We start from the raw sequence: 27,001 nt of genomic DNA on the forward strand, positions 1-27,001 counted from the left end.
TTTACGCACCTGCCCTGATGATGGTAAAAATAATTCACGATAATACTTTCAGCCGTGAAAATCTTTAATTATACCTAAGAAAGGTGTGTTTACTAAGGGAATATGATATGAACAAAGAAAACTAAATAATAATAAATGTTTTTTTAACAAATTTAATAAATACATTTCACACAAACTAAATAAATATATATTTTACAGATTATAATTAACTTAAAATAAATAAGTTGGCAGTCGGCATTCAGTAATGTTTAAAACATATGTATTAATATATTAAAAATCAAAATGCATTAATTGAAACTCCTGCAACTTGCATCCAAAAAAATGATTGGATTCTGGTAACGCCAAGATGCGGGTAAGGGGAATCAAAATCATTATAATAGTCCCATAAATTCATCTTCTTCGGTTTTTCCTCATTTTCTTTAATAGTAATTATTGTAGTGGTAGGTAGGATAGCTGCGGTAATAATGAGTGATGTAGTAGCTGAAACAGTACAAATAATAAATTATATTTGGAATTTCAAATAGTAATTTCCCTCAAAGCAAGTAAGAATAAACTAGAATATTAGGGAGAAAATGGAAATAATTACTTTGTTGTGGTATGATTAAAGAGATTTCCGTGATTTTTGATCGACAAATAGAATACATCAGGATATGAAGGTACTTACGGGTTGTAATATCCGCCCCATCCCCCGTATCCATAGCTCCTGTAGCCGCCCCAACCGCCCCAGAAGGTGGCATCAGTCTTCAGGTCGTCCCCTCCTGCCTGCTGCAGCTCTCCCTCTGCCTGCACCGGAGGAGATGGCACTCTCACTGCACTTTTACCCTGTATCAGCTGCTAGATCTCTCCCTCTTTCACTTCCACTACTGGGAGGGCAGAGACCGCTGCGATCAACAGGAAGGTGGCGAGGATAGCGTGCTTCATCTGGCGCACCAAATTTAATTATTTACAAATGAACGAGTTTTTCTGATATCATCGGCCAAAAAGTAAGTTTGAATATATTAAAATTGCTTTAATTTTTGTTGCGAGTGATGAAATTATAGAAAATTTTTAACGTAAAATTTTAGTCAAATTTTTTTTCTAGGTAAATTAATAACCGAAATAGGTTAACAATATAAATTAGATTTACTAAATTTACATTAAAGGAAAATAGAGGATTATTATGTATTAATAAAAAAAATCAAGTTTAAAATAATTTTTTATACAATGGAAACTCAGAAATAAAGTTTTTTTTGCAAAGGGTTATAATATATGCTATGATTAAAAACTCACCTTTTTAAAATGCTAGTAAAAGACAATATTGTTTTGAAGTGACGCTGTGAACTTCTAATGGGATATTGATACTTGTCATTAATTTTCACCGTTTTTTATATTCTGATCGTCCAGAGAGAGTTGGGTGCTACTTCACACTGGAAAGAGTTCCTCTAACAACAGGTCCTTGCTGATATGTCCATGTTTAACACTTTTAGCTAACGTCACAGCCTGGCAGAGAACGCCACCAAAATAATAAGGAAAATAGCGTCATAGGCTGGGATTTTTCGTGATACCATAAAAATCATACAAATTTCTTATTCCACGATAAAAGTATAATAAAAACATTTTATGTACTTCCATACTTACCAATAAACAATTCTACGATTCAGTGCACGTCACTGACACATATTGAAAATATAGACGTAGACTAAACGGCACAATAAAACATGATTTAATTTTTTTCCTGTTTCTTAAATAATTACAAGTTCATTGAATATTGTTTTATTTTAGAAATTCTTGTATGAATCATGCACGGTGAAGAATCCTAGCTGCTAATGGACAATCAAATATTGTTTAACGTCTTTACTTTAAACTCGTGCCATAACTATGGAGATTTCCACAATATCAACATGTTACGAGGGGGTACTACGTTGACTGTGACTAACCAATGAACCTAACTAACCTTAATTAATCAAAATTAAATATAATCAATTAACAATGCTGGATGCCGAATACACTTATTTTGCTTTTTAGTTTCAATACCATTTAGGTATTTGAATACCATTTGGGTGTTTCAATACCATTCGGGGTTTTCAATACCATTTAGGTAATTGAATATAATTTGGGTATTTAAATTCAAGAAGGGAATCTCCCGCTTTACAGCGGTAAGATCCATGAATGTAGTCTGGATTATTTTAAACTCTGCACAAATATTATTAATAAAACCTCTTTTCAATATAATGCATTTTCAAGATTTTCATATCCAGATTTTTTTATCCTCGAACCTAGAAATTTTAACTTGAATTTTTCACAAAATGTGTGAGCGGTTTAGTCAAGGCGCAATGAAATTAAATCAAAAACAGGTATGTAATTTTTAATAAAAATTAAATCACTTCATACATTTATTTTATTCATTTTTAATAACAAAAAAACTCTTTCGAGTTGTGTCACAACCGCGAAGCTTTTAGTGCAAGACAAATTTAAACAAAATTAATTGTAAATATTTTCGACTAGGTACACCTTTGTACGGCATAGCAAGTGTGTTTTTTATTTTAGGATTTCTGTAAACTATCTAATCATCACTTAATTTTCTTGGTGGAGGGAAGCAGAGAGCAATTCTGGCAATCGCAAAATTTCTACTCAGGGCTTTCTTTCAGGACTCCTCCATCCATTTCTACTGAAATCTGTTAGCATATTATCCTTTAATTCCGGAGCGTCCATTCGCTCTATAATTCAAATCTAGGTATCCTTTTTATTCTGTTTCACTATATTAGCATTGCTTTCTTTTCAGATCTTCCTTCCGCACCCAACACGTCGCAAATAGGATTGTGATACTGCCATAGGTTGTGTTGACCGTCTATTTATTGCTAATCTCGTGAGATTTACTTTGCCATATGAATTCGGCCCATGGATAATACTATTTTTTAAGTAAAGCAGATTGGGGAATTTTCCCTTATTTTTTTGTCTACCAAAGTAATTTAGAAAAAAATATTTTTATTTGATTTATGCGTGGGTGGATAATAAGAGCGTTTTTACTCTTAAAACAATAACCTTTTATTTCATGATTACACTTATTAGCCGAGAGGTTTAAAGTGTCGGGTTTATAATTTTTTTTTTAAATTCTTTAATATAAACACCCACTAAACTGCAAGCACAGTTTGTCAGCAGGTCACAATATTAATTATGCACCGAGACATATATAACGGAAATTTACAATCAAATAGACATGGAAGAGTAACATTTTAAGGGACTACTTAACACAAAGCTATACAAAACATAGACAAATGCATACAAGACAGTCAACATACTTATTGCCACGCTAATGCATAGTGTTGTGGATACAATTCTCGTCAAGTCTAGTAGGAGGAATTTAAATGTTTTCAATTTGATTCAATTATTTGTAAAAATAATAAGTATGAAATAATCTTCTTGTTGCTAAAATTTATTAATTATCCATTTTACAACAGAAGCCCAAAATACGTTTTAGTTCGTCTTACTGTCACATTATTAAATGAGATAACTGAGTTTTAACTGAGTTTTTATAACTGGATTGATCTCACGTAAGTGAGATCGTTTGTAAAAACCTAGTATAAATAAACGATTGAGGTGTATTGAGAATAATTTGTCATATATTGGACACTGCAATAGCTTCGTAATGGTTGCTTCAAAAAAGTCTTGAACACTGAAGAAATTTTGTGATCAATTGATTAGGTTTATTAAACTATACATGGTTAAAGTACCTGTAACTTACATTTTATTGATTCCTGGAATGAGAAAGGTTCAATTTTAACTGATAAACATATGTGTAATAGTAATAAAAAGAAAGAAAGTGTACGTTGAACCAAGATAATTGCTATTCATCATCAGAGCAGATGTGTTAATAGGAAATTACACATATAATCTGATGATGGACACTGTGACGCTCTGTGTGAGGTAGCACAACACGGAATAATATCACAAAAATAAATCATGATAATAATATTGGCAAAATACAGAAAACAAAGAAAACTTCAAATCATAATAAAATATTTTTTATTAAAAAAAAAATATTAATACATTTTACTTACACTAAATAAAAGTATATTTATACAAATCATAGTTTACTTAAGGTAAATTAGTTGGCAGTCGGCATTCAGTAATGTTTTAAACTCGTACTTATCATTAATCAATATCAAAATGCATCCAAATAAATTATCCGATTTTGATAATGTCAAAATGCGATGGAGAGGAATGAAAATTATTATAATCGTTGCAAACATAAATATTTATCGTTTTTTTCTCTTTTCTTCACCAGTAGTTGTTGTAGTAGAAGGTAGGGTAGCTGTGGTAGTAATGGGTGGTGTAGTAGCTGAAACAAGACAAATAATTAATTATATTATGAATTTAAACACTTATTTCCCTCAAAAGCACCGAGTAGTAGGATACACTCTAATATTAAATATTCGGGGCGAGATGGGGAGTAAGCACTTTGTAGTGGTATTTCCGTATGTTTTGTTTTACAGATAGAATAAATCAGGAAGGTACTTACGGGTTGTAATATCCACCCCATCCCCCGTACCCATAGCTCCTGTGGCCGCCCCAACCGCCCCAGAAGGTGGCGTCAGTCTTCAGGTCGTCCCCTCCTGCCTGCTGCAGCTCTCCCTCTGCCTGCCCCGGAGGAGATGGCACTCCCACTGCACCCTCACCCTCGCCCTGCACTAGCTGCTGGCTCTCTTCCTCTTTCACCTCCACGACGGGGAGGGCAGAGACCGCTGCGATCAACAGGAAGGTGGAGAGGATTGCGAGCTTCATCTGGCGAATGAAATTTAATAAAATACAAATGATTTAGTTTTTTTCTTAAATCATCGGCCAATACAATGCTTTCATTTTTGTCTATGATGAAATAATAGTCACAATATTTCGTATAAAAAATGAAAGTAATTTTTTAAATTTACACTGTAAGCTGTCAACTTTTTTTCTTTTTCTTTTGAAGGTAATAAATAAAAGAAGATATTAATATTCCAAATTAGATTTACTAAATTCAGTTTAAGGAAATACAGAGGATTAAAATGTACACAACAATTTAAACGTAACATATTATTTCATACAATGGCATCTCAGAACTTAACAGAACAGTTTATTTTTGAAAAGGGTTGTAATATATACTTAGCTTGGAGGAACTCACCTTTTTACAGTGCTAGTAAATCACCAACAAATTGGAAATAAAGTTCTGAAGTGATCCTGGGAACTTCTAATGGGATATTGATACCGGTCAACAATTTTCACAGCTTTTATATTCTGATCCGCGAGAGAGTCAGCTGCTACGTCACACTGGGAAGAACTCCTCTAACAACTGATCCTTGCTAATGTGTTCATGTTTAACATTTTTAGCTAACGTTACAGCCTGGCAAAAAACGCCGCCAAAATAATAAAATAGAAAATAGCAGCCTAGGCTGGGAAATATCTTAATATAAAAAAATCACCTTTCCTATGTATGCCTATGTACCTACTTTCATATTCTACAAGAAATTTAACTTTTATAGTTAGGAATAATATAAACTTGTGGTACACATGTAAAACATGTAAATCACATTGCTTTTTTTAAAAATAAATGAAATATTTTATAATTGAAGATAATTGACGACAATTTGAAACAAAAAAAATATTAAAAAAATTTACGGTCGCATCTAGGCTGCTCTACCCAATATAATATGTTCTAATGCGATGGTGCTGGGTTTAAGTCCTAGATGCGACCTTGTCTTTTTCTGTTTCAAATTTTCGTTTGAAAACCGCTAATATTATGTTTAAAAATGAATATATGATTAAAATAATATTTTGAGGTTTTACATATTAAGTTATTCCAAAATTAAATATTAATTTAAATAACCTAACGCGTTAACGCGCCTAAAGTGTGAATTAATGTAATATAAATTATAACATCGCCCTACATTTTTACTAAGTTGATTCGTTTTTAATGAATCGATCACTGACATGAAACTCGATTAATTTTATTCGATTGTGTTGAAATTAGTAAAATAATATAGTTATTGGTTTGAAATTAAACGGCTTAGTAAGTACTGACGGTTTTGTTTAATGTTACCAGTCTTAAAAACAGTCTTGTTCGTAAATTCTGTCTCTGTTGTTTCGTGTGTAGCTGAATGAAATGTAAATAACATTGTAAAATACAAGCATAATTTTTTTTCCAGTGCACGCCATTGCCTCGGCTTTTTTTAATATAGACGTAAAGCGAAAAGCACAAAAAATCCTAATCTTGATTTTTTCCTGCTTCCTAAATTATGTAAATATTGTTTTTCTTAGTGAAATTCTTGTATGAATCATGTACGGCGAAGAATTCCAGCCGCTAATGGACAATCAAATATTGTTTGACGTCTTTACTATAAACTCGTGCAATAACTATAGAGATTTTTACAATAATGGTACGAGAGGGTACTACCTCAACTGTGACTACTCAATTTATGCCTATCACCTAAATGAATCAACGTTTATTGTAGTCATCCATCACTACTATATGCCGAAGAGACATCTTTTCAATTTCAGTTTCAATTACATTTGGGTATTTAAAAAAAATAAGCTCCACACAGTAGGTCCTGTGGAAAATAATTTCCCTTAAGAACAACATCATCATTGGGGATGCTGTGTGGAGGGTATTAAAGGGGAAATAAAGGAGAGGAGGTTCCGGGAAGGAAAATATATGAGGGGTGGGTATGATCTCCAGACTAATTTTTTCGTTAAGGACGGGTTATTTCACAGAATTTGAATCTTTCATCAAATTTTAAAGTTGCTTTTCATGTTCTATCCAAGTTCTGTTATTATTTCAGTTTTGGTTAGCCCCTGGCCAATTATGATATATTAATTGATCTTGAATAGAACCTTTACGTATCTTGAAAATCAACTTTGAAATTTGATGAATTGTTCAAATTCTGTAAAACAACCCGTCCTTATTAATGTAAGGGCGTTTTAGCCCAGGTGCTACTATTATGTTAACTCTTGGTGTTTTTTATTGAGAAATAATTTAAATACTTTCTTTTTTTTATATAACAAATAATAAACACGAATTACCTTCTAGTTTTGTGACAACCGCAACATTTTCAGGGTAAGAAATGAATAAATAAATAATTATAAATATTTTCGACTAGGCAAACGTTTAAAATTAAAAAAAAAAAATTTATGCTTCTAATCATCATGCAATTTCTTGGCAGATGTATGTAGAGATCGAATAGAACCCACTTTATCTCTGTTTTAACCTACACGCCTTGTTTCAACCATAATAAATTTGTTTTTTTTTGTTATTTGTATTTGGGGTATTATGCCGTGTTGCGAAGAAAACCACTTTAAATAAAAAAATGATACGTTAATGTTAGCTCAGAGGGTTGGAGCTGGCAACACGGTATCACAACCTCATACATAAGCTCACATTTTAACACAACCTCAAATAACACATCTGCCCTGATGATGGACCCTGCAATGCTGTCCGAAACGTTGGCTAAAGAAGGAGTTAGCGCAACACGGCATAATACCCCAAAAACAAATAACAAAAATACTTTTGGCCGTGAAAATCTTACATAATGAATATGGTTCATACTCTTCTGTTATTTCAACTATTTATACTACCCAATTCAAGCATTTGATCATCTTGATTGCGTCATGTCTTAAGAGAACATCCCTCAAAAACACCCAGCACAATTGCACCAGATTGAATAAATCAACACCAGATTGAATAAATCCGTCATAGATTGTTAGGTTAGGTTATTTGCGAGAACGGTCAGCATATGATTCTGACAGCCCGTAGACAAAACCTGCATAGTTAAATTGAGCTTAGGTTAAATTTCAATATTCACACACAACTATTTGTATAATGTCGTTCATTATGCAAAATTACTAGCTTATTAATGAACGAAAGCAGACTAACGAAGCTCATAGAATTGAAAGACTCGGAAAGTCGATATAAACTCGTCATATGTTAACCCGCCAGTTGTGACACGAAATTGACTAATATATTTGGTGACGCCGGTCTCAGGGACCTTAATTTTCAAGTTGATTTTTTCCAATAATTCATAACCTCTGGAAATGTATGAAATTTAATTACAAAAGTACTCATTCGTTTAATCATAAAAAATAGGTATTTTAGAAAACCCAGTTTATTAATAATTACGTTATTCTTACGTAGACACTAAAATGACAATGTTTTTTCATGTCCCTTAAAAATGTAAAACCAAAACAATCATGACGAATTCTATTCAAATCAGCCTTGGGTAGTACTTAGACATAAGAAACTCTTAGAAAAAAATCAGATTCTAACCATATCATTTCACTTAGGTACTCGTCTTTTGGCATGCCGGTCTCACTGACCAGTTTCAAGCAAATACGTCGCGGGATTTACAGTCGATCGGGAACGTTTCCAACTCGGTCTCACAGACATATGCGTCACCAGTCGCGGGTTAAGCATATCGATTTGACCGTTCTACCCTCCCGGGACTCCTTCCAGGATCTAACTGGCATGTATCTACAATATTCTTCTTGAATGTCTCTGTCCATTCGCTGTACACGTCTAAATCTAAGTGTCCTTTTTATTACTGCCCACTGCATTAACATTGTTTTCCTTTCAAAACTGCTCTTTCGTAATAGTTCTTTCACCGATCACTTCATTTCCTCTGCCTCCCAATATGATGTAAATACAGGGTATATCGTACTTCTAAAGGTTGTGTTAAGTATATGCATACTTCCTCATGTATTCCTGTGTTTTACTTTGCCATATGAATTATAGGCCTTGGATTTATATATTAGCAACTTGGGATTAGGGAAAATTTTCCGTATTTATTTTATCTACGAAATTAATTAAGAAAACATTGTAAAATCGATTATCATATGTGTAGGTGATAATAAGAGCGTTCTTACTCTTGAAATGAAAACACTTTATTTCATTATTACACTTATTTGAAGTTGTGGTTCAATTCTCCACTAGTCTAGTAGGAGTAGTTCAAATATTCTCATGTTATTTAATGTTGCCTTTCTTTCAGTAAAATTGAAGTATAAAATAATTTTATAGACGAAATATTTATTGTCGCTCATTCAATAGATTCTTGATAGTCGCTTTCGAAAAGTCTCAAACACTGCTGAGATAAACCAATAGAAGTTTGTTAAATACAAAATGTTACATGAACAAAGAAAATCCATTTTATCAAAATATATTTTTATTATTTAATCACATTTTATGAGTATTCTTTTCACAATAAACTATATTATACAGATTATAATTAACTTAAAATAGATTGGTTGGCAGTCGGAATTCAGTAATGTTTAATACATATGTATTAATATATTAAAAATCAAAATGCAATAATTGAAACTCCTGCAACTTGCATCCAAACAAATGATCGGATAACGATGGTAACGCCAAGATGCGGTGAATAGTTTCTTAATTTTATCATCTTCAGTTTTTCTAATTCTTCTTTACCAGTAGTTGTTGTAGTAGTAGATAGGGTAGCTGTGATAGTAATGGGTGGTGTAGTAGCTGAAACAATATAAATAATAAATTATGTTGGGAATTTCAAATAGTTATTTCTCTCAAACGCTCTAAGTAAGGATAAACTAGAATATTACATATTAGGGGGAAACGTGAAATAATAATTTTATTGTGGTGTGATTACAGAGGTTTTGGTGAATTTTGATTTACAAACAGAATACATCAAGTTTAACAGGTACTTACGGGTTGTAATATCCGCCCCATCCCCCGTATCCGTATCTCCTGTAGCCGCCCCAACCACCCCAGAAGGTGGCGTCAGTCTTCAGGTCGTCCCCTCCTGCCTGCTGCAGCTCTCCCTCTGCCTGCCCCGGAGGAGATGGCACTCCCACTGCACCCTCACCCTCACTCCTCACTAGCTGATGGGTCTCTCCCTCTTTCACCTCCACGACGGGGAGGGCAGAGACCGCTTCGATCAACAGGAATGTGGCGAGGATAGCAAGCTTCATCTAGCGAAAGAAATTTAATTAAATACACATTAATCATTTTTCTGAAATCATCGGCGAGTAAGAAAGTGTGAAATTTAAAAAAGGCTTAATTTTTGTTGCCAGAGATGAAATAATAGTCACAATATTTAGTGTAAAAAGTTTTTTTTTAATTGCGCTCTACATTTTGTATTGAAATATAAATTAATTATAAATACCGAAAGATCTTTACATTCTTAAAAAGATTTACTTGATTCAGATTCCATTTACAAAGTGCACCATATTAATGACCACAGAAGATTAAAATGTACACAAAACTTCAAATAGAAAATATTATTTCACACAGTGCCAACTCAGAAATTAAGTTTTATTTTTATTTTGAAAAAGGTTGTAATATGTACTCAGATTGAGGAAACTCACCTTTATTATAATGCTCGTAAATCACCAAAAAATTGTAAATATAGTTTGGAAGTGATCCTGGGAACGTCTAATGAGATAATGATACCTGTTACTAATTTTCAACGCTTTTTATATTCAGATCCGCGAGAGAGTCAGCTGCTACTTCACACTGGGAGGAACTCTTCTAATAACAGGTCCTTGCCGATAAGCTTACTTTTAACACTTTTAGCTTACGTCAGAGATTGGCAGTGAACATCCTCAAAATGATAAGGAAAATATTATCCTGGCCTGGGACGTATAAAAAATGCAAAAACTCTTATTTGATGACTTAGAAAGCATAATAAAAATAAAGTTTTTACTTTAAAACTATTAAAAAAACCCTTTTATAATTACGATTAACTTTAATAATTTAAATTTGAATGGTGAACATTGGAATTTAATTCACCTGGATAGTTTTATCCGTTTAGTTAAGGAAAGAAATTTATATATTTGTAAGTAAACGGTTAATACGTGCCTTGTTTTTTCTGTTTATTTATGGTCAATTGTAATATATTTTAAATGTATACAATGTGATACATTGTACTTTATTTTTAATTAGAAATAAAAAAATAATTAGTTTTTAATGAATCGAAGACGGTTATTTTACGTAGGTGGTACCCACAGTTTTGGAAAAAAATTAAAATCGCTCGCAAATCAAACTTATTTGTAACTTCTGTTTATGTTATTTTCAGTGAGGTTGAATTAAATGGCAAATATTGTTTTTTTGTGAATTCAATGCGAAAAAATCATCCTCACATTGTGATGCTTTATTTATAGCTTAGGTTTCTCATAGTTTTCATTTGTAACGTAAAGACGTACAAAGTTTTTATATGAAAAAGTATTGAATTATAATATTATTAAACAAAATTCTTCCCGAGAAGCAATTTAACAACTCAGCGAATACTACTGACGAAGTACATTTTCAATATATTTATGTATTAATTAACGCCCCTTTTCGGGCTTTTACATATCAATATTATAAAATATAAATTATTTATTTTACATAACTGAATTGCTTTATTAACAACATTTTATAGTTGTTTAAAGATAAATTGAAGATGTCCACTGACCTGGTAAAATTGTTTCCCTCCATTAGTATTCTGGGCAAAGAGGAATACGTACGGTAGTTAGTCCCAAAATTTCTGCACTGAAATAAATCCTGACTTCCCTGAAGCTTATCAATTCTAGCAATACCTATCAACTAAATAATTTAGAATTTTATATATAAATACCAAATCAATGAAAATTCTTTTGTATATAGATGTTGATTGAACGGCACAATAAAACATAGTTATTTTTTCCTGGTTCATGAAATAATTACATAGCGTTATATGAATATTATTTTTTTATTATGTTCTTTTGTGAATCACACATGATGAAGAGTTCCACTAGTTTACTATAAATTAGTGAAAAAACTATCGAGATTTCCGCAATATTAACATGGTACGAGGAAGTACTACATCAACTGTTACTAATTCATTAATTACCACCACCTAAATTTATTAATATTTAATATATTCTACTATCAATGCTGGATGTTTCGGCATCTCTTCTTCGGGACCTCTTTTCCATTTCCGTATCAATATCAATTGTGATTTTTTTAATCCAATAGCTCCACAGAGGAGTCCTTGTGGAAAATAATTCCCTTTAGGACCTTCGTCATCCTTGGGGAGGCGGCGTGGAAATTCTTTTAAGGAAATCAAGGAGAGAGGATTCCGGGAAGGAAAGAGATATGAGGGGTGCGTATCCGAGTAGGAATCTGGGGGTGAGCGTGGCAGTTTAATTTAAATTCAGTAAGATGCATGAAGCTGATCTGTAGTCTACAGGTTTTAAAGTCGACGCAATTATTTTCAATTATTACAGTTTTCAATATAAGATAGAGTTTTTTTTTTTTTTTTTTGGATTTTAAATTTTAATCCTCCATCCAGAAATATTTATATTCATTTTTCATTAACTGAATGGGAGTTTTAGACTTGGTGCTACTATGATGTTGACTAAAAAATATCGAGGTATATTTTGATTCAAAGTTAAATACTTTGTTTTATTAACTTTGTAGAACCAAAAAATTTGCCTTCTACTTTCTTTACAACCGCAACATCTTCAGGGCATAATGAAAAAATAATTTATTCAAGATAAACTTTTAACTTTTTACAAGATAACAGATATGTTTCTCATCACCGTGAAATTTCTTCACCAAAAAGTAAGTATAATTATAATTATAATTTCTTCGTAAGCAGAGAGAGAATGGAGCCCAGTATATCTCTGTTTTAGCACACATCCCTTGCTTCAATCATATTTTTCTGTAATTTCAACTCCCGACATTACCCGATTCGTGCATTTGATACTTTTTATTGCGTCATGTCTTCCTAGGGCATTCCTCCAGGATATCTAGCCATTTCGACAAATAAAACCTTATTTCAATACCATATTGACTAAATCCATCATCGATGGTTATTAGGGGTCTAAAAGGCACTAGGCAATATTTGTGAGATAGCAACAAAAGCCTTATAATTAAGCGCAACGTTTTGTCTGTCACTGAACCTCGGTTAAATGTCAATACGCACATTTTTTGTGTAATGTGGTTTGTTTTGCAAAGTTACTAGCTTATTTATGAACGACGGCAGTCTAACGAAGCTCTTAGAATGGATAAACTCAGGAAACCGATATAAAATCGTCGTCAGTGAAGCCTATCGTCCAGATGTTTTTAAGCATTCTATTAGAACGTTCTAAACCCCCGTGACTTGTTATTCCACCCACTGGCATCTACTATACTCTCCCGGAACACCTCAATCCATCCTCTCTTCACTCACTACATTCATGTAACCTTAACGTTGTTGACTTTTCAAAACTGCTCATTCGTGATAGTCCTTCCACGAATCACCCACTTCCTTCAATATGTCGTAACTACAGGATGTCATATTGCCATATATTGGGTTGAACTTGAACGATTTTCACATGGATAGGTGGATAATAAGATCGTTCTTACTCGTGAAAGAATAACAATTTATTAAATTATTACACTCATTTGACGTAACTGGTTCAATTCTCCACTAGTCTACTGGTAGTCAAATTATTGTCAGGTTATTTCATTTAGCCTTTCTTTCAGTAAAAAATAGAAGCATAAAATAATTTTATAGATATTGAAATTGTCGCTCATTACAATAGCTTCAGAAGGGTCTCTTTGAAAAAGTCTCAAACACTGCTGAGATACACCAATAGAAGTTTGTTAAATACAAAATGTGACATGAACAAAGAATTTTTTTTTTTTTTTTAATATATTTACTTTTGATCACATTTTGTAAGTATTCTTTTCACAATAAACCATATTAAACAGATTATAATAAACTTAAAATAGTTTAGTTGGCAGTCGACATTCAGTAATTTTTTAAACATATCTATTAACATATGAAAAATCCAAATGCTTTAATTGAAACCCCTGCAACTAGCACCTAAAGTAATGATTGGGTTTCTGGTAACGCCAAGATACGGTGAAGAGGAATCGAAATCATTAAAATGGTCTCTTAAATTTATCTTCTTCGGTTTTTATCCATTTTCTTCACCAGTAGTTGTTGTAGTAGTAGGTAGGGTAGCTGCGATAGTAATGGGTGGTGTAGTAACTGAAACAATATAAATAATCAATATTATTTGGAATTTCAAATAGATTTTTCTCTCAAACGCTCCAAGTTAGGATGAATCAGAATGTTACATATTTGAGGGAAAATGGGAATAATTACTTTGTTTTGGTATGCTTAGAGGGATTTTGGTAAATTTTGATCCACAAATAGAATACATCAGGTTAAACAGGTACTTACGGGTTGTAATATCCGCCCCATCCCCCGTATCCGTAGCTCCTGTATCCGCCCCAACCGCCCCAGAAGGTGGCGTCAGTTTTCAGGTCATCCCCTCCTGCCTGCTGCAGCTCTCCCTCTGCCTGCCCTGGAGGAGATGGCACTCCCACTGCACCCTCACCCTCGGTCTGTACTAGCTGCTTGCTCTCTTCCTCTTTCACCTCCACGACGGGGAGGGCAGAGACCGCTGCGATCAACAGGAAGGTGGCGAGGATTGCGAGCTTCATCTGGCGAATGAAATTTAACAAAATATAAATTAATTATTTTTTCCGAGATCATCGGCCAATAAAAAAGGCTGATTGATAAAATAACAGCCACAATATTTTGTATAAAAATATAAGCATTATTTGACGACTATGAAATATAGGTTTTTTTTCTGAAATGAATATTCGGTAATATAATAATAATTAATGATTATCCAATAAATAACGAACTTGATATGTGACTTTTAGATTCCATTCGCAATTTTTAACTTATTATACCGCAAATCTAAGAGAAAATATTATTTTATGGGATAGCGAGCTTTGAATTTGAATTTTTGAACTGGTTTTTTTAAAAATATATGTTGATTGAAATAAGCTCACCTTTTTCTAGTGCTAGTAAATCTCCAACAAATTGGAAATATAGTACCGAACTGATCCTGGCAACTTCTAATGGGATATTGATACTTGTTAACAATTTTCGCCACTTTTATATTCTGATCCACGAGCGAGACGGCTGCTACGTAATACTGGGAGAAGCTCCTCTAACAAGAGGTCCTTGATGATTCAACGTACACATTTTTCTAACGTCACAGCCTGGTCGTGCGTGCCCCTAAAATAACAAGGAAAATGTCGTCCTAAGCCCGGGCTTGACGGGAAAACCTCATAATATTTAATATACACACGTCAATTTTTTTAATTCAAAGGGGTTAGATTTAATCGAAAATGTCTTAAAATGAAAATGAAATACTAGTTCGTTCAGAATATATCGGAACCCGTGTTCATGCAGCTACGCTTTTCCTGAAAAATATAATGACGAAATGCAACAATATTAAAATGTTTATGCATGTGTTCCGACATTTTCATATTACATTCGCATTAAATTAATAGTTTGTTGGGAAATCTGTCAATTCATTCGAGTAAGTCCTGCAGTCCCGTTTTTTACAGGAATACGAATAATTTGACCGGATTTTTAATAAATTAGCAATATTTTATATCGTCTTTAATAGTTGCAGTTTTCTCCGCATACTTTTAAACATAACATTATTTTATTTTTTTTACAATCAAATATCATTGTATATCATGTTCACCCGACATGTTTACCATATAATACTGTAATGAATTGGCTGGAATTAGCCCTATATGTAACATGTAGGTACCCAATTCCTAGAAACAATTTTAAATCCAGCCGCCATCAATAACACCTCTTACGTAGATGGCGATGAGGTTTAAATTCCCGCAACACCATCCGCCTGTTTTCATATATGCAAGAAAAAAACATGGCCAAAAAGTGCCTTTTATTTTATTTTGTGGATGTTCAGGCATAAACATTAATTTTTTTTCTATCATTTTATATATAACTTAATTTTCCACATTATACAATAAAATCATAACCGAAAATGGGTTCGTAAGTAGGAGGTTTTGAACTTTAAAGCAGTTTTCATAGGCCTTATACATTATTTTTTCTTGGCTTATAAAAATAATTAACTAAAAAATACTCGATTATTTCAAAGGCCAAGATGTATTCTACTCGCAGTATTTAATTAAACCATCTGAAACATTTCTAGGCGAACAAATTTTCAAACTAAAATGATTTTGTATTACTACGTAGTGCATCGCCTTAATGTAACAATATTGTTTTCTCAATATATAATCTTTGTGTTATTTTTATTATTTTGTAAAATTATTGACCTCAACACAGGCTTGTCTTGGTGAAGTTAATAATTCTAACGTAAAAAAATACAATGTAAGGAAACAATAAACAATACCGTTCCCAATATGATAAAAAAATTAGATTCTACGCCTCTTGTAAATTATATTTTTAATACATTTCAGTTTTCCCCCTGCTTCCTAAAGTCATTACTTAGGATGGGTTGTTTCATAGAATTTGAAAAATTCATCAAATTTCAACGAGTTCTATGAATGTCCTATTCAAATTCTGTTATTATATCATCATATGCAAGTTACTTAAAAAACTGAAAAAATAACAGAACTTTCAAAGAATTGTTAAAATTCTCTGAAACAACCCGTCCTATGTTTACCTAAATTTATTGTTTTAGAAATTCGCGCGTAAATCATAAGAATACCACCTGCTAATATATGTTCAAATAATGTTTGACGTCTTAACTTCATCAAATCTTTCGCAGTAGTGAAAACTGCACAATCATCATGGTATGATGACCTAGCTCTGCGTGTGACTAATCTGTTAGTATGTTATTAACGGAGTGATCTGTTGGTACTAACATTCCTTTTCTGCTAAGTCAACTCTCAAAGCTAGTTGCCGACGAGTCCACCATCGCATTTTAGGTTAATTGTATATGTCTACCAAGGATTTAATTCAGTCTAAAAAAATAAACACTTGTTATTCAAATTCAATGAAAATAATAATCTTACAATATTAAAATTATAATAAAATAATATTCAAAAATCTGTTAGTGAAAAAATAAGAAAATACACAGATTTAGGAAGTGAGATAATTAGAATTTGGCATATTTAGACGATAAAAATATTACCATTTGTTATTTCGGCTACTGGCATTGTACATAGCTCTCTTATTCAAAATTTAGGCGTATAGATCAATCAAGGAATTTATATATAAAAATGCATAAATCTGTCATATTATATACACGTAGGATTATGAAAGTTTTTTAAATATTTATATCGAGGGATCAGTAGGATTTATAGGTCCAGTTAGGAGTTCTACCGAGCCGAACCCTCTGATATGAAAATATCTGGAGTCGGTGATTTATTTTCCCATTTGATCTTTGGTGAGTTGACGTGTTATTGATCTTGTATTGTTTTGTATTTATTATACTTATATAATGCACTTGGATAATATGGATTGACCAGATGATCATTTGTGGAAAAGTGTGTAGAAGGGTTTAGTTTTTCCTGTGAGGAAGATTTAACACGGACATAAATCGGAAGAAAAAAAACGCCAATATTTATTAAAATGATCTATTCCAGAACCAAAGCTTCCTTCATCAGTACACAAAGCGTATTGAAAATTTTGAAAATTAACCCTATTTTTATTGACATCTCTAAAATTCTATTTGTATTCAATGTATGCAAACATCTGTAAGTGTTTCATATTTAGATATTCTCATTACATGGAAGTTATAATGCTGATTATCTTCGGTGTCCGGATAAATCATCACATCTTTAAAAAGTTATATAAAGTCATGGAAAGTGATGAAACAAAAACTTTATTAACTGGGTTAAGTAGGTTATGTTAGGTTAAAAAAATTTTTAATCGTTTCTAATGACTTCATATCTCTTTTTAAAAGTGTGTTGAATTGTCACTGTGTTGAGTTATCATGGAACCATTATCTTCATTTGTACCATAAAAATGGACGCATATAGACGAGAATCAATAATATAAATAATAATACATTATTAATTTAAAACAAATTAATGATGGACTAATGTTTATAAGACAAGGTTTTTACGCCTAGCACAAAGAATAACAAATTATTACAAGGACAAGCAATAATGGTTCGCCTGAAATGCTCATACAAATTTAAAAATATCCCGACAAAGAATAAATTCCAACGACGGGAATTGAACTGATATTTCATTGTGATTTTCAATAAGAAGATGACGATCGTAACAAAGGTTGGATTCTAATCTACAACTTAGTGAAATTTGTTCTTTATTGGCGGCAAGTGGCGGCAACTGGCGGCAAGAAGCTGAACTTCTTATTTTATGTGTTTATTAGCAATTTTGGATTAGTGAAACTGGTTTCCCATGTCTATGGGTGAAAATGATAAATAAAATCGCCACACAATTTTTTTTTGTTTTTAGACACATAGTGGAATTTTTTCCTTATTTTTTTCCTTCTTGATTGTACGAAAAAGTTAAAATATGAAGAAATAAATTAGCCTATATTTTCAAAGCCAGTTATGGAAAACAATTTCTTTTTAGTATAAAATAAAACTTTTTTTTCAAGCATTTATTTATTGAGCACAGACTTGTTCACATACTCGTGAATCTTGAAAAGTCATTCTATATGCCTGTCATTATATCATCATTTATTCAACCTAAATGCATGCCTATACATTACATGTGATTACTATAAGCAATTACAATTGAAAATTGCTATTAATCAAACAACAGGCATTGACCTGGTCAATGGTCAAGTCATCAAGAATAAGATGTAAAAATATATCGTTTTACAGCGTATACAAAAATGTAAAAAAGACTTGGATAGTTACCAATGACACAAATACTTAGCTGCTATAAAATCCTACCTGCTGTAACTTTACAAATTCTTAATTTTTATTTAACTTTTTTTTATAAATTTAATTTTGTAAATACGGAATTATTTGTTTTATAAATATTTTAAAACATAATTTATATATTTGTTATAATTTATAATCTTAATTGCATAATAAAACATAAGTATACACACGGACTGGCGATGCCTATGTGTTTTTTTTTATATTATACACATATGCATACTATTGTATTATATTTTTTGTTTAGTTGAATAATTTAAAAAAAAATTTCATCTTATATTACATATAAGGAAAAAAAATATAGTTCTTTCTTTTTTACTTAATATAAAATTTATATATATTTATATGTATGTAACAAAAATTTTATTATAAATAAAAAAAAAATCAATACATTGAAGATTTATTTATTTATTTATTACACGCCCTAGTGGACTTTTCTTTTAAAAAGAATAAATACAAGCATTTTGTATCAGAGTAAACACTTAAAAATTAATACAATAAAGAAGAATGTAAACATAATGGCAAAAATGAATCCTCACACATATAATTGAATTTGAAAGATTCAACAAAACAAAATAGTAGAAGCGGAGAAGTTATATGGGTACATATGTCTATTTGTGTTTAGAAGAATAAAAGTGATACCACATTTCGACTAAGAACTGTCAAGATAATCTTCATATTATAATGGATTTTTTTTTGCTGCTGATATTTAAATGCAATTTAACTAGTATCTTTGGAAAATATATCCGCTTTTTATTTTTAATATGCGACATCTGTTGAAATTTTTACACGTCCAGGATGAAATAAAGGCTAAGGTCCTGGGTTCAATTTCTAGATGCGACCGAACTTTTTCTGATGTCAAACCAATCGCTCCAGTCCGGTCATAAATGTCTTAGTAGTTCAAAGCATTGGTTAGTCTTCTAGACATGTCCTCCAATATTGCACAAGCAAGGTATTCTATTTCTAATGATGGTAGCAGGAGGAAATCAGTAACCTAGGAATGTTTGTCTATCTAAAAAAATAACATGTAAGGTCGCGTGAGTTTGAAAGAATAAATATTTTTCAAAGTCACCCGCAGCTACCTAGTCATATTTTGGATTTATGTATGATATTGCACCATTAAATAATATTGAACATTTTTTTTGTTTGTGTCTGTACTAAAGATTTATTACCTGTCTGTTAAAATAAAGAGTAAATAATATTTAAAAAAAAAACAACGTGATAAAGCATTTATTTTGGCTTGTAGTTCCCACATTTTAATAGAACAAAATAAACAAATTCGGTCTCTCATTTAAATAAGGAAAATGCACACGTATTTTAGTATTTTAGTAAATATTGTTCCTACATATAAAAACTTATTTATTTATTTAATTTGCCGTACCTGCATGCATTTCAAACAAATAAAAAATTTGGTCTGTCAACATCATTTTATTATTTGTCTTCACCACCTCTCCTTACGAACAGTAAACGTATATTTCCATTGCGCAATATATATATATTTATATATTGCATCATTATAACTAGCAGATAATAACCCGCTGCCGCGGTTTGAAAACTTCTACGGTTCTTTTTGAAAATAAAAGAGGGCGCCACTTCCGTTTGCAACAATCCTACAATGACTGTACAGTTATTCAGATAATAATACTCAGATTTAATCAAAGTTTTACACCGTAAATCGCTAAAACACCTTAAATTCATCTGCCATCCAAACATGAACATATTTTCAATTGACTTCTTTGTACTAATTTCTAAATACCTTATACTAAACATTTTTATATTTCCCTAATGAAGTCGGATAAGATGTTAAGCCCCCGCATTCCGATATATAAAATATTCCTCTTCAACTTTTCGAGTTTTTTTTTTTATTCCAAATGTTATTTTTTAAGAAATTATCTGTATATTTGTAATGCCGAAACGGTAACTATATGAAATTCCCTCAACAGAAAAAATATACAAATTAAACTCCGAAAATTATTAAAAACATGTTTTGTTCTGTTATTTAATATGTTATAGGGATGAAAAAAATCACAGTGTATCATTAATTTCAATTAAAGCATTTGTCGAGAGGTTTTTGCTCTATTTCAAATTATATTAAATGTTTTCATAATTTTCGCTTTCATTATGGATGTATGTTATTGCTTAAAGCCTGTAATTTAACGTGATATGAAAAAAATCCGAATACAATTCGGGCGTGAGAGATTTCATAAAATTGCGTTACGAAAATTATTCCTTGCTTTATTGTTCGTAACATTAATCATTACAGGGTCCGGGTGTAAAGTGCGCAAACTTCGGGAGGTGATTCTAAATGATGGTAGAAGTAAAAAAGACAAGTAACTTTTTTATAAATTCCAAAGTTTTTCTATAGAAGAATATTTATTTTCCCATACAAACAATTCAACTTTTTTACCTAAAAACTTTTGAAAAAAGTTATTTATCTTTTTTCTTTTAAAATCATATACTCGTAGAATCACCCCCCCGAAGTTACCCCTTTACCCTCGGACACCCTGTATATTGGAATAATATCTACTAATCATATGGCATAGTTTGGAAAAAGTTTTTGCAACTAACTAATTTGTTTGCAGTGTAGTAAAGAAAACAATTATTGTTAATAGATAGATTTATTGAAATAATATTTTAAATATTTAGCAGGTATCGATGGACAATTCTACAAGATTAATATGAATATTGCACAATATTTCGGTTATTGTGGTCATCAAATACTAATTACATCATATATTACATTTCACCTCATTATTAAATTTTAACCACACTTTAACGCAACCTTTCTTCCACTTATATAAATAAGAATATCTATGGCGGGCGGGCGGACTTCAGTCGGGCAGACATCGGACGGGCGGGCGGAATTCAGTCAGGCAGACATAGGGCGGGCGTCAGTCGGGCAGACATCAAACGGGCGGGCGAAATTCAGTCGGGCAGACATCGGACGGGCGGGCGGAATTCATTCGGGCAGACATCGAGCGGGGGGCGTTAATTTAATTTTGATACAAATCTACAATTTTATTCTGAGACTGATGACATTTTGCACAATTGATCTTCAACGAGAGAAGAGAACGAGTAAGGTTACTGTTTACATTACATTTCGAAAAGCTAGTCTAATAATAATAAAGTTGCAACAACTTTAAATCATTAACAAAAATAAATTGATTTCGTTCGTGCAACTCGAATAAAACTATTTAGACGAGATCAATTTCTTTCGATCTCGAAAAAATCTATAAAATTTTAATTACTTTTAAATAAATAAATAAAGGTTTTTCAGTAGGTACCTAACCTAGGTTTTTTTCGTTTTAGCAATTTTTTTTTTTCGTTTTTCGAATTTATTCAAATTATTGTTGATATCTGAAGAAATAACTCATCTACCAATAATATCTGTAGTAATAGGTGGGGTAGCTTCTGTAGTAGTGGGTGGTGTAGTAACTGAAAACAATGGAGAAATGAATTCGTTATAATAATATATAAATAAAATAGTTGAATATATCAAAAACAATACGACGAAGAAAATACAGTTCATATTTTTATAGTTAAATAATCTTCCATATAACATTAGCAAAGTAACTGCTACAAGTTTTTTTTAGTTTTTGACAGTTATTATTTGGATATTTTGGTCCAGTGTAAATGAATTTTCTACCGTTGAATTGAAAATAGAAAAAAAATCATTTTTCGCTTTTATTTCATACGAGCAGTAAAGATAACTGTTTTGAATTCGTTTTGCATTTCGTCGAGTAAATTTGTTTCCGGTACAATATGGTGGCCGTTTTTATGGTTCAGTAAAAATTTTTTTTTCAAATGTGAAATCATCCTGTTTATTTTCACTTATTCGCATATTTTTTTCTAAATATTATAATACCTCCATGAAAAAAGTTTTAATAAACAATGGTCATTGAGATAGTGATGTTTCTTTGGCCAAATTATATAAAGCCTATATTTTATAATTTTAAACACAAATAATATATTCACAACACCTTTTGACTAAAAAATAGTTATTCAGTTTGGATGGGTATTTGAGCCTCCAATCCAAATTTAAGTTTAGTTTAAAAGAGGCCTATCAGCCATTCCTCACAAGTGCTTTTTTTAAAGATTCAATCATGCTTATTTTAAAACTGAAATTATACACAGAACTTAGTATATGAAAGTAATTGAAAGATAACTGTAATTGATACTTACGGGTTGTAATATCCACCCCATCCCCCGTACCCATAGCTCCTGTAGCCGCCCCAACCGCCCCAGAAGGTGGCGTCAGTCTTCAGGTCGTCCCCTCCTGCCTGCTGCAGCTCTCCCTCTGCCTGCCCCGTAGGAGATGGCACTCCCACTGCACCCTCACCCTCACCCTGTACCAGCTGCTGGCTTTCTCCCTCTTTCACCTCCACGACGGGAAGGGCAGAGACCGCTGCGATCAACAGGAAGGTGGCGAGGATTGCGAGCTTCATCTGGGGAATAAATATGTGAATTTCAAAATAAAACAGCAGAACACAAATTTTCCAAATTTGATTTGTCGGTTAAACAATTTCATATTAAAACTTTTTCACTGCGTGGGTGTACACTATATAATCGTTTTAAAATTTGAAATTCAAATATACGCGCTCATTTGTTTTTTTAGTTCCTTTTATAAAATTTATATTCTTTATTGACAAACTATTCGCCCTTTTACGTTAGAATCTTAGAGGATAAGACAAGAACAGAATAAATTGTGTACGCAATAAAAAATGCCTTTTAAAGACAGTGTTCTATTTAAAATAACTTTATTTTAATTTATTTAAAACAATAGTGTGACAACGAATCTACAACATAATAATACGAATTAAACGCATCAAACAGACGATATGAACGTTTTATTTCAGGATTAATAAATGTTTTTGATTTGATTGTTTAACGGAACAAACATACTCTTTCTTAAATTAAAATCTTATAAATATACTTGATAAACTCTTAAGTTCATGAGATGAATGCAGTTTTAAAATTAAAACATCTAATTAGAAAGAGGGATAACATTTGTAAAGAGTATTTTAAAATTATTAAATCACTCACTTTTGTTTTGATATTATTGCTGATCGACCACAAACAAAATTATTAATTGTGTTACTTGATGTCACTTGAAAGTGCTTCAAAGAAATCTAATAGGATATTAATGATGGTCACTAATTTCCTCTGCTTTTATATTCCCATACGCGAGCGAGACTGCTATATCGCTTAAAATGGGAAGTGCTCCTCTAAATACTGGTCCTTGTAAAACCAGAAACTCTTTACTCCTTTTCTGAGTTTTCCAGTAAGGTTTTATTTTTCTTTGCAATGGTGGTTCGTGAAATGTTAAAATAACAAATTCACAATCTAGTGACTTGTTAAGTTTTTTTGAGATAAAAACTTGAATTATTAAAATATACACTTCTCTTCAAAACATCACTTGGGTCGGAAAATTAGAAAATTAGTCTCTGAGAAATTTACTTTAAATTTTACTCTGGATTTAATTTATGCGTGTGCAGTTCTCGACGTACGAGGTCATCACAAATATCGGAATAGTATTGGTACAAACTTTTATCATTACTCTTTAAAATGAGACAGAGGCTACAGCGTTATGTATATTTTTAGATTTTAGTTTAAAATTATCCTTACAGAAACTGTCGCTCATTTGGGGGCATCCCCACACCAGGCATAGATTTTAAAGACGTTTTCACGTCAAAATGCATTTTATTGTAACGCAATAAAAATAATTATGAATTCTTAAAATATTGCATTTTTTAAAACACGTAGTCACTTGTTTATGCAATGTTTATCTGTTGCCGGAAGAATCAAAAATTTAAGAATATGTTTTTAATACTCAAACAAATATCGTAGTTGGGCTTGTGTAATAGGTGGAGTGTATACATTGTCATATATAATATAAATCAACACTGTACAAATGAAATTGTTGAACGTTCGTTGACTGTTTACGTACGTGAACTAGGAATTTGGAGGGTTTGGTTTCGATTCCCACCCAGTGCAAAAACATATTTTCAGTAGCTTCTCATCTTCACAATAAGTTATGCTTACTAAGATGGCATTGATAATATAATTAATAATATTTGATATTAATAAGCTATGCATATAATTTTCACATATAAAACAGTGCAAACATAGAAAAATGGAGGTTAAGTCTAACAAACGAGAAGAATAAAGCAATAGACTGGGATATACATATACACATAAGCTCAAAGTCACGGTAGGAATTTACAAGAAGGTTTACTCACTAATGCATTGGTAAAAATAGATTATACTCGATTACAAATACAGGGGATAGAAAAGGAGAGAGAAAGAAACAAAACAAAATACAACACAACCAGAATTACATATTTCCGTTTATATATATATTTTTTTTGTTTGTACTCAAAAACTACTGGATCGATATTACTGAAATTTAATTTTTTTTTCTTATTAGTGTTAGGAGTATTTAGATAGTGGTTTGAATGATAGAAGGAGTCGGGAACGCCCGACGAAACTATACGCATTATCTCTAAATTGGAATACATTTTATGGATACACGTAGTCGAATTAAATTCGGAAAATTTTACTTTTTAAATTTTTTTTTTATATATTGTTTTTTAATTTTTTGTTTTTAATTATATATATAAATTAAAAACAATACAAAACAAAATGAACCTTTGTCTGTCCAACTGGGAAGGATTCTCGTTTCAGGACAGCCAAATTGTGTATTTAGTACATAATATTCTTACAATGGAATGGCGATGCTGTCAAAACAAATTTTGAGAACATTGTTGATTGCATTCGAAGCGACAGGATGGTTTCTTTATCCTTGAAAAAATCGCAAAGATGTAATTTATTAACAGGGTCAATTTGGAAAACATTAGTGATTGCATTCAGAACAGATGAATGGTTTCTTTCGGGACATCACAAGTCTGAGATTCTTTCCAGGGCATTTTGGAGAACATTTACAATTATTGTATAGTTAGATTTTCCACATTTATAAATCAGTATATGTTTTAATAGTAACAATGTGGTATACAGTAATTAATGAATGTTCAGTGACGTCCGAGGAAGACATGGCACGATCAAGTGAAACAAAAACTTAAAAAGTAAACTTTTCAATTGTTTAGAATACTATTATTTCCACCTTAAAATAAACGCAGAATTAGTACTAGAATTCGCAACCTCAAAATTTTTCTACAAACTTATGAAAATAAACCCCTAGAAACGCCAGGTATACATCAGCTAATATTACATTTAAAAAAAAAGTTTTTGGGGTTTGACTAGACATCATCTGTTCTTGTGTTGGTATTGTTTTCACCACATTTGATTGTAATTTGTTTTCAAATTTTTAAATAGGCGCTACTGATGTGATGTCAGTGTGTAATGATTCTCCTACGTTACTTAATTCACGTGATCGTTGATGATTTATAATAGTTAACCCCTCATACCTCTGGAGTGTTCTGTCAGAAGGTAATCCAAATAATTGGAATATTTCTAAACGTATTCGAAAACTAAAAACTGTTTTTGAAAGGTGATAAAATACGTTTAAAAATTAATTTTAGTATCAGAAATAAACCTATATATTTAAAATATTAAAATTTTTACGCAAAAAAAAAGAAATTTTTAAATGGTCACATCACGTTTTTTCGTCTAAACACTGAACTAAAATGGCTGATAGCGAAAAAATAAACATTTAATTTTTGGAATAACTTAATTGAGTAATACCTCAGATTTCTAAACGAAAATCTGAAACAGAAAAATCAGAAAAGGATTCGGTCACATCTAGGACTCGAACACAGGACCCTTGCCTTGCCGGGGCACCGCTCTACCACTGAGCTAATGGGACCCTATCCCCTTCGATCACATTTAACTGTATCATACTTCGAATAAGAACTACCAACATTGTCTTCATTTTTTCACCGGTGCCCCGGCAAGACAAGGGTCCTGGGTTCGAGTCCCAGATGTGACCGTATCCTTTTCTGATTTTTCTGTTTCAGATTTTCTTCAAGAAAAGAAAAAAGAAACGTTTTATTAGACAATTTTACTATAAACATTACTGTCACCTCAATTTTTTGTCATTTTACATAAATAATATATTATTTATCGAAAATGTTCAATAAATTGTTTTCAAATTACGATCGGAATCTTTGGTTCCATAGAGGTGTAAATTTAATTCTTCTGTGGTTAAATTCTATATTTATATATAAAGCGTGGTGTTTTTTCTTTCTAACACAGTTTAGATCGTATTTTTACCATGAAAGTAAGGGAGACACAATAATTTCTATGAGACGTTATGAGCTGTTACCAAAACGAACAAATTAGCGTGTGAGGTTAAACAATTTTGTGGAACTTATTGAGTGATTCACCAATGTTTCCAAAACAAACA

General features: G+C 31.7%; 4 protein-coding genes across 4 annotated transcripts; all 4 read right to left on the reverse strand.

The window, feature by feature from the left end:
• Positions 1-4,248: 4,248 nt before the first annotated feature.
• On the reverse strand, positions 4,249-4,761 carry LOC149418436 (uncharacterized). Its single transcript, XM_089638492.1, has 2 exons — positions 4,499-4,761; positions 4,249-4,318 (listed from the first exon to the last, which is right to left on the reverse strand). The coding sequence occupies exons 1-2, from the start codon at positions 4,759-4,761 to the stop codon at positions 4,258-4,260; spliced, it is 324 nt and encodes a 107-aa protein (XP_089494618.1). The 3' UTR covers positions 4,249-4,257.
• Positions 4,762-9,344: 4,583 nt separating this feature from the next.
• On the reverse strand, positions 9,345-10,408 carry LOC149418437 (uncharacterized). Its single transcript, XM_089638493.1, has 3 exons — positions 10,336-10,408; positions 9,677-9,939; positions 9,345-9,481 (listed from the first exon to the last, which is right to left on the reverse strand). The coding sequence occupies exons 2-3, from the start codon at positions 9,937-9,939 to the stop codon at positions 9,421-9,423; spliced, it is 324 nt and encodes a 107-aa protein (XP_089494619.1). The 5' UTR covers positions 10,336-10,408; the 3' UTR covers positions 9,345-9,420.
• Positions 10,409-13,750: 3,342 nt separating this feature from the next.
• On the reverse strand, positions 13,751-23,773 carry LOC149418438 (uncharacterized). Its single transcript, XM_089638495.1, has 3 exons — positions 23,683-23,773; positions 14,166-14,428; positions 13,751-13,970 (listed from the first exon to the last, which is right to left on the reverse strand). The coding sequence occupies exons 2-3, from the start codon at positions 14,426-14,428 to the stop codon at positions 13,910-13,912; spliced, it is 324 nt and encodes a 107-aa protein (XP_089494621.1). The 5' UTR covers positions 23,683-23,773; the 3' UTR covers positions 13,751-13,909.
• LOC149418439 (uncharacterized) lies at positions 21,952-23,103 on the reverse strand. Its single transcript, XM_089638494.1, has 2 exons — positions 22,822-23,103; positions 21,952-22,074 (listed from the first exon to the last, which is right to left on the reverse strand). The coding sequence occupies exons 1-2, from the start codon at positions 23,082-23,084 to the stop codon at positions 22,014-22,016; spliced, it is 324 nt and encodes a 107-aa protein (XP_089494620.1). The 5' UTR covers positions 23,085-23,103; the 3' UTR covers positions 21,952-22,013.
• Positions 23,774-27,001: the final 3,228 nt, after the last annotated feature.

The sequence above is a fragment of the Hesperophylax consimilis genome, chromosome 13, assembly GCF_061612785.1.
Source record: "Hesperophylax consimilis isolate HC1 chromosome 13, BYU_Hcon_1.0, whole genome shotgun sequence".
Classification (NCBI taxonomy): domain Eukaryota; kingdom Metazoa; phylum Arthropoda; class Insecta; order Trichoptera; family Limnephilidae; genus Hesperophylax; species Hesperophylax consimilis.

Coding starts and splice junctions, on each gene's coding strand:
- LOC149418436 (XM_089638492.1), bottom strand. CDS start 4,761: ATGAAGCTCGCAATCCTCTCCACCTTCCTGTTGATCGCAGCGGTCTCT. Junction 4,319..4,498: donor TGGGGTGGATATTACAACCC/GTAAGTACCTTC, acceptor GTCTTGTTTCAG/CTACTACACCACCCATTACT.
- LOC149418438 (XM_089638495.1), bottom strand. CDS start 14,428: ATGAAGCTCGCAATCCTCGCCACCTTCCTGTTGATCGCAGCGGTCTCT. Junction 13,971..14,165: donor TGGGGCGGATATTACAACCC/GTAAGTACCTGT, acceptor ATATTGTTTCAG/TTACTACACCACCCATTACT.
- LOC149418439 (XM_089638494.1), bottom strand. CDS start 23,084: ATGAAGCTCGCAATCCTCGCCACCTTCCTGTTGATCGCAGCGGTCTCT. Junction 22,075..22,821: donor TGGGGTGGATATTACAACCC/GTAAGTATCAAT, acceptor CATTGTTTTCAG/TTACTACACCACCCACTACT.
- LOC149418437 (XM_089638493.1), bottom strand. CDS start 9,939: ATGAAGCTTGCTATCCTCGCCACATTCCTGTTGATCGAAGCGGTCTCT. Junction 9,482..9,676: donor TGGGGCGGATATTACAACCC/GTAAGTACCTGT, acceptor ATATTGTTTCAG/CTACTACACCACCCATTACT.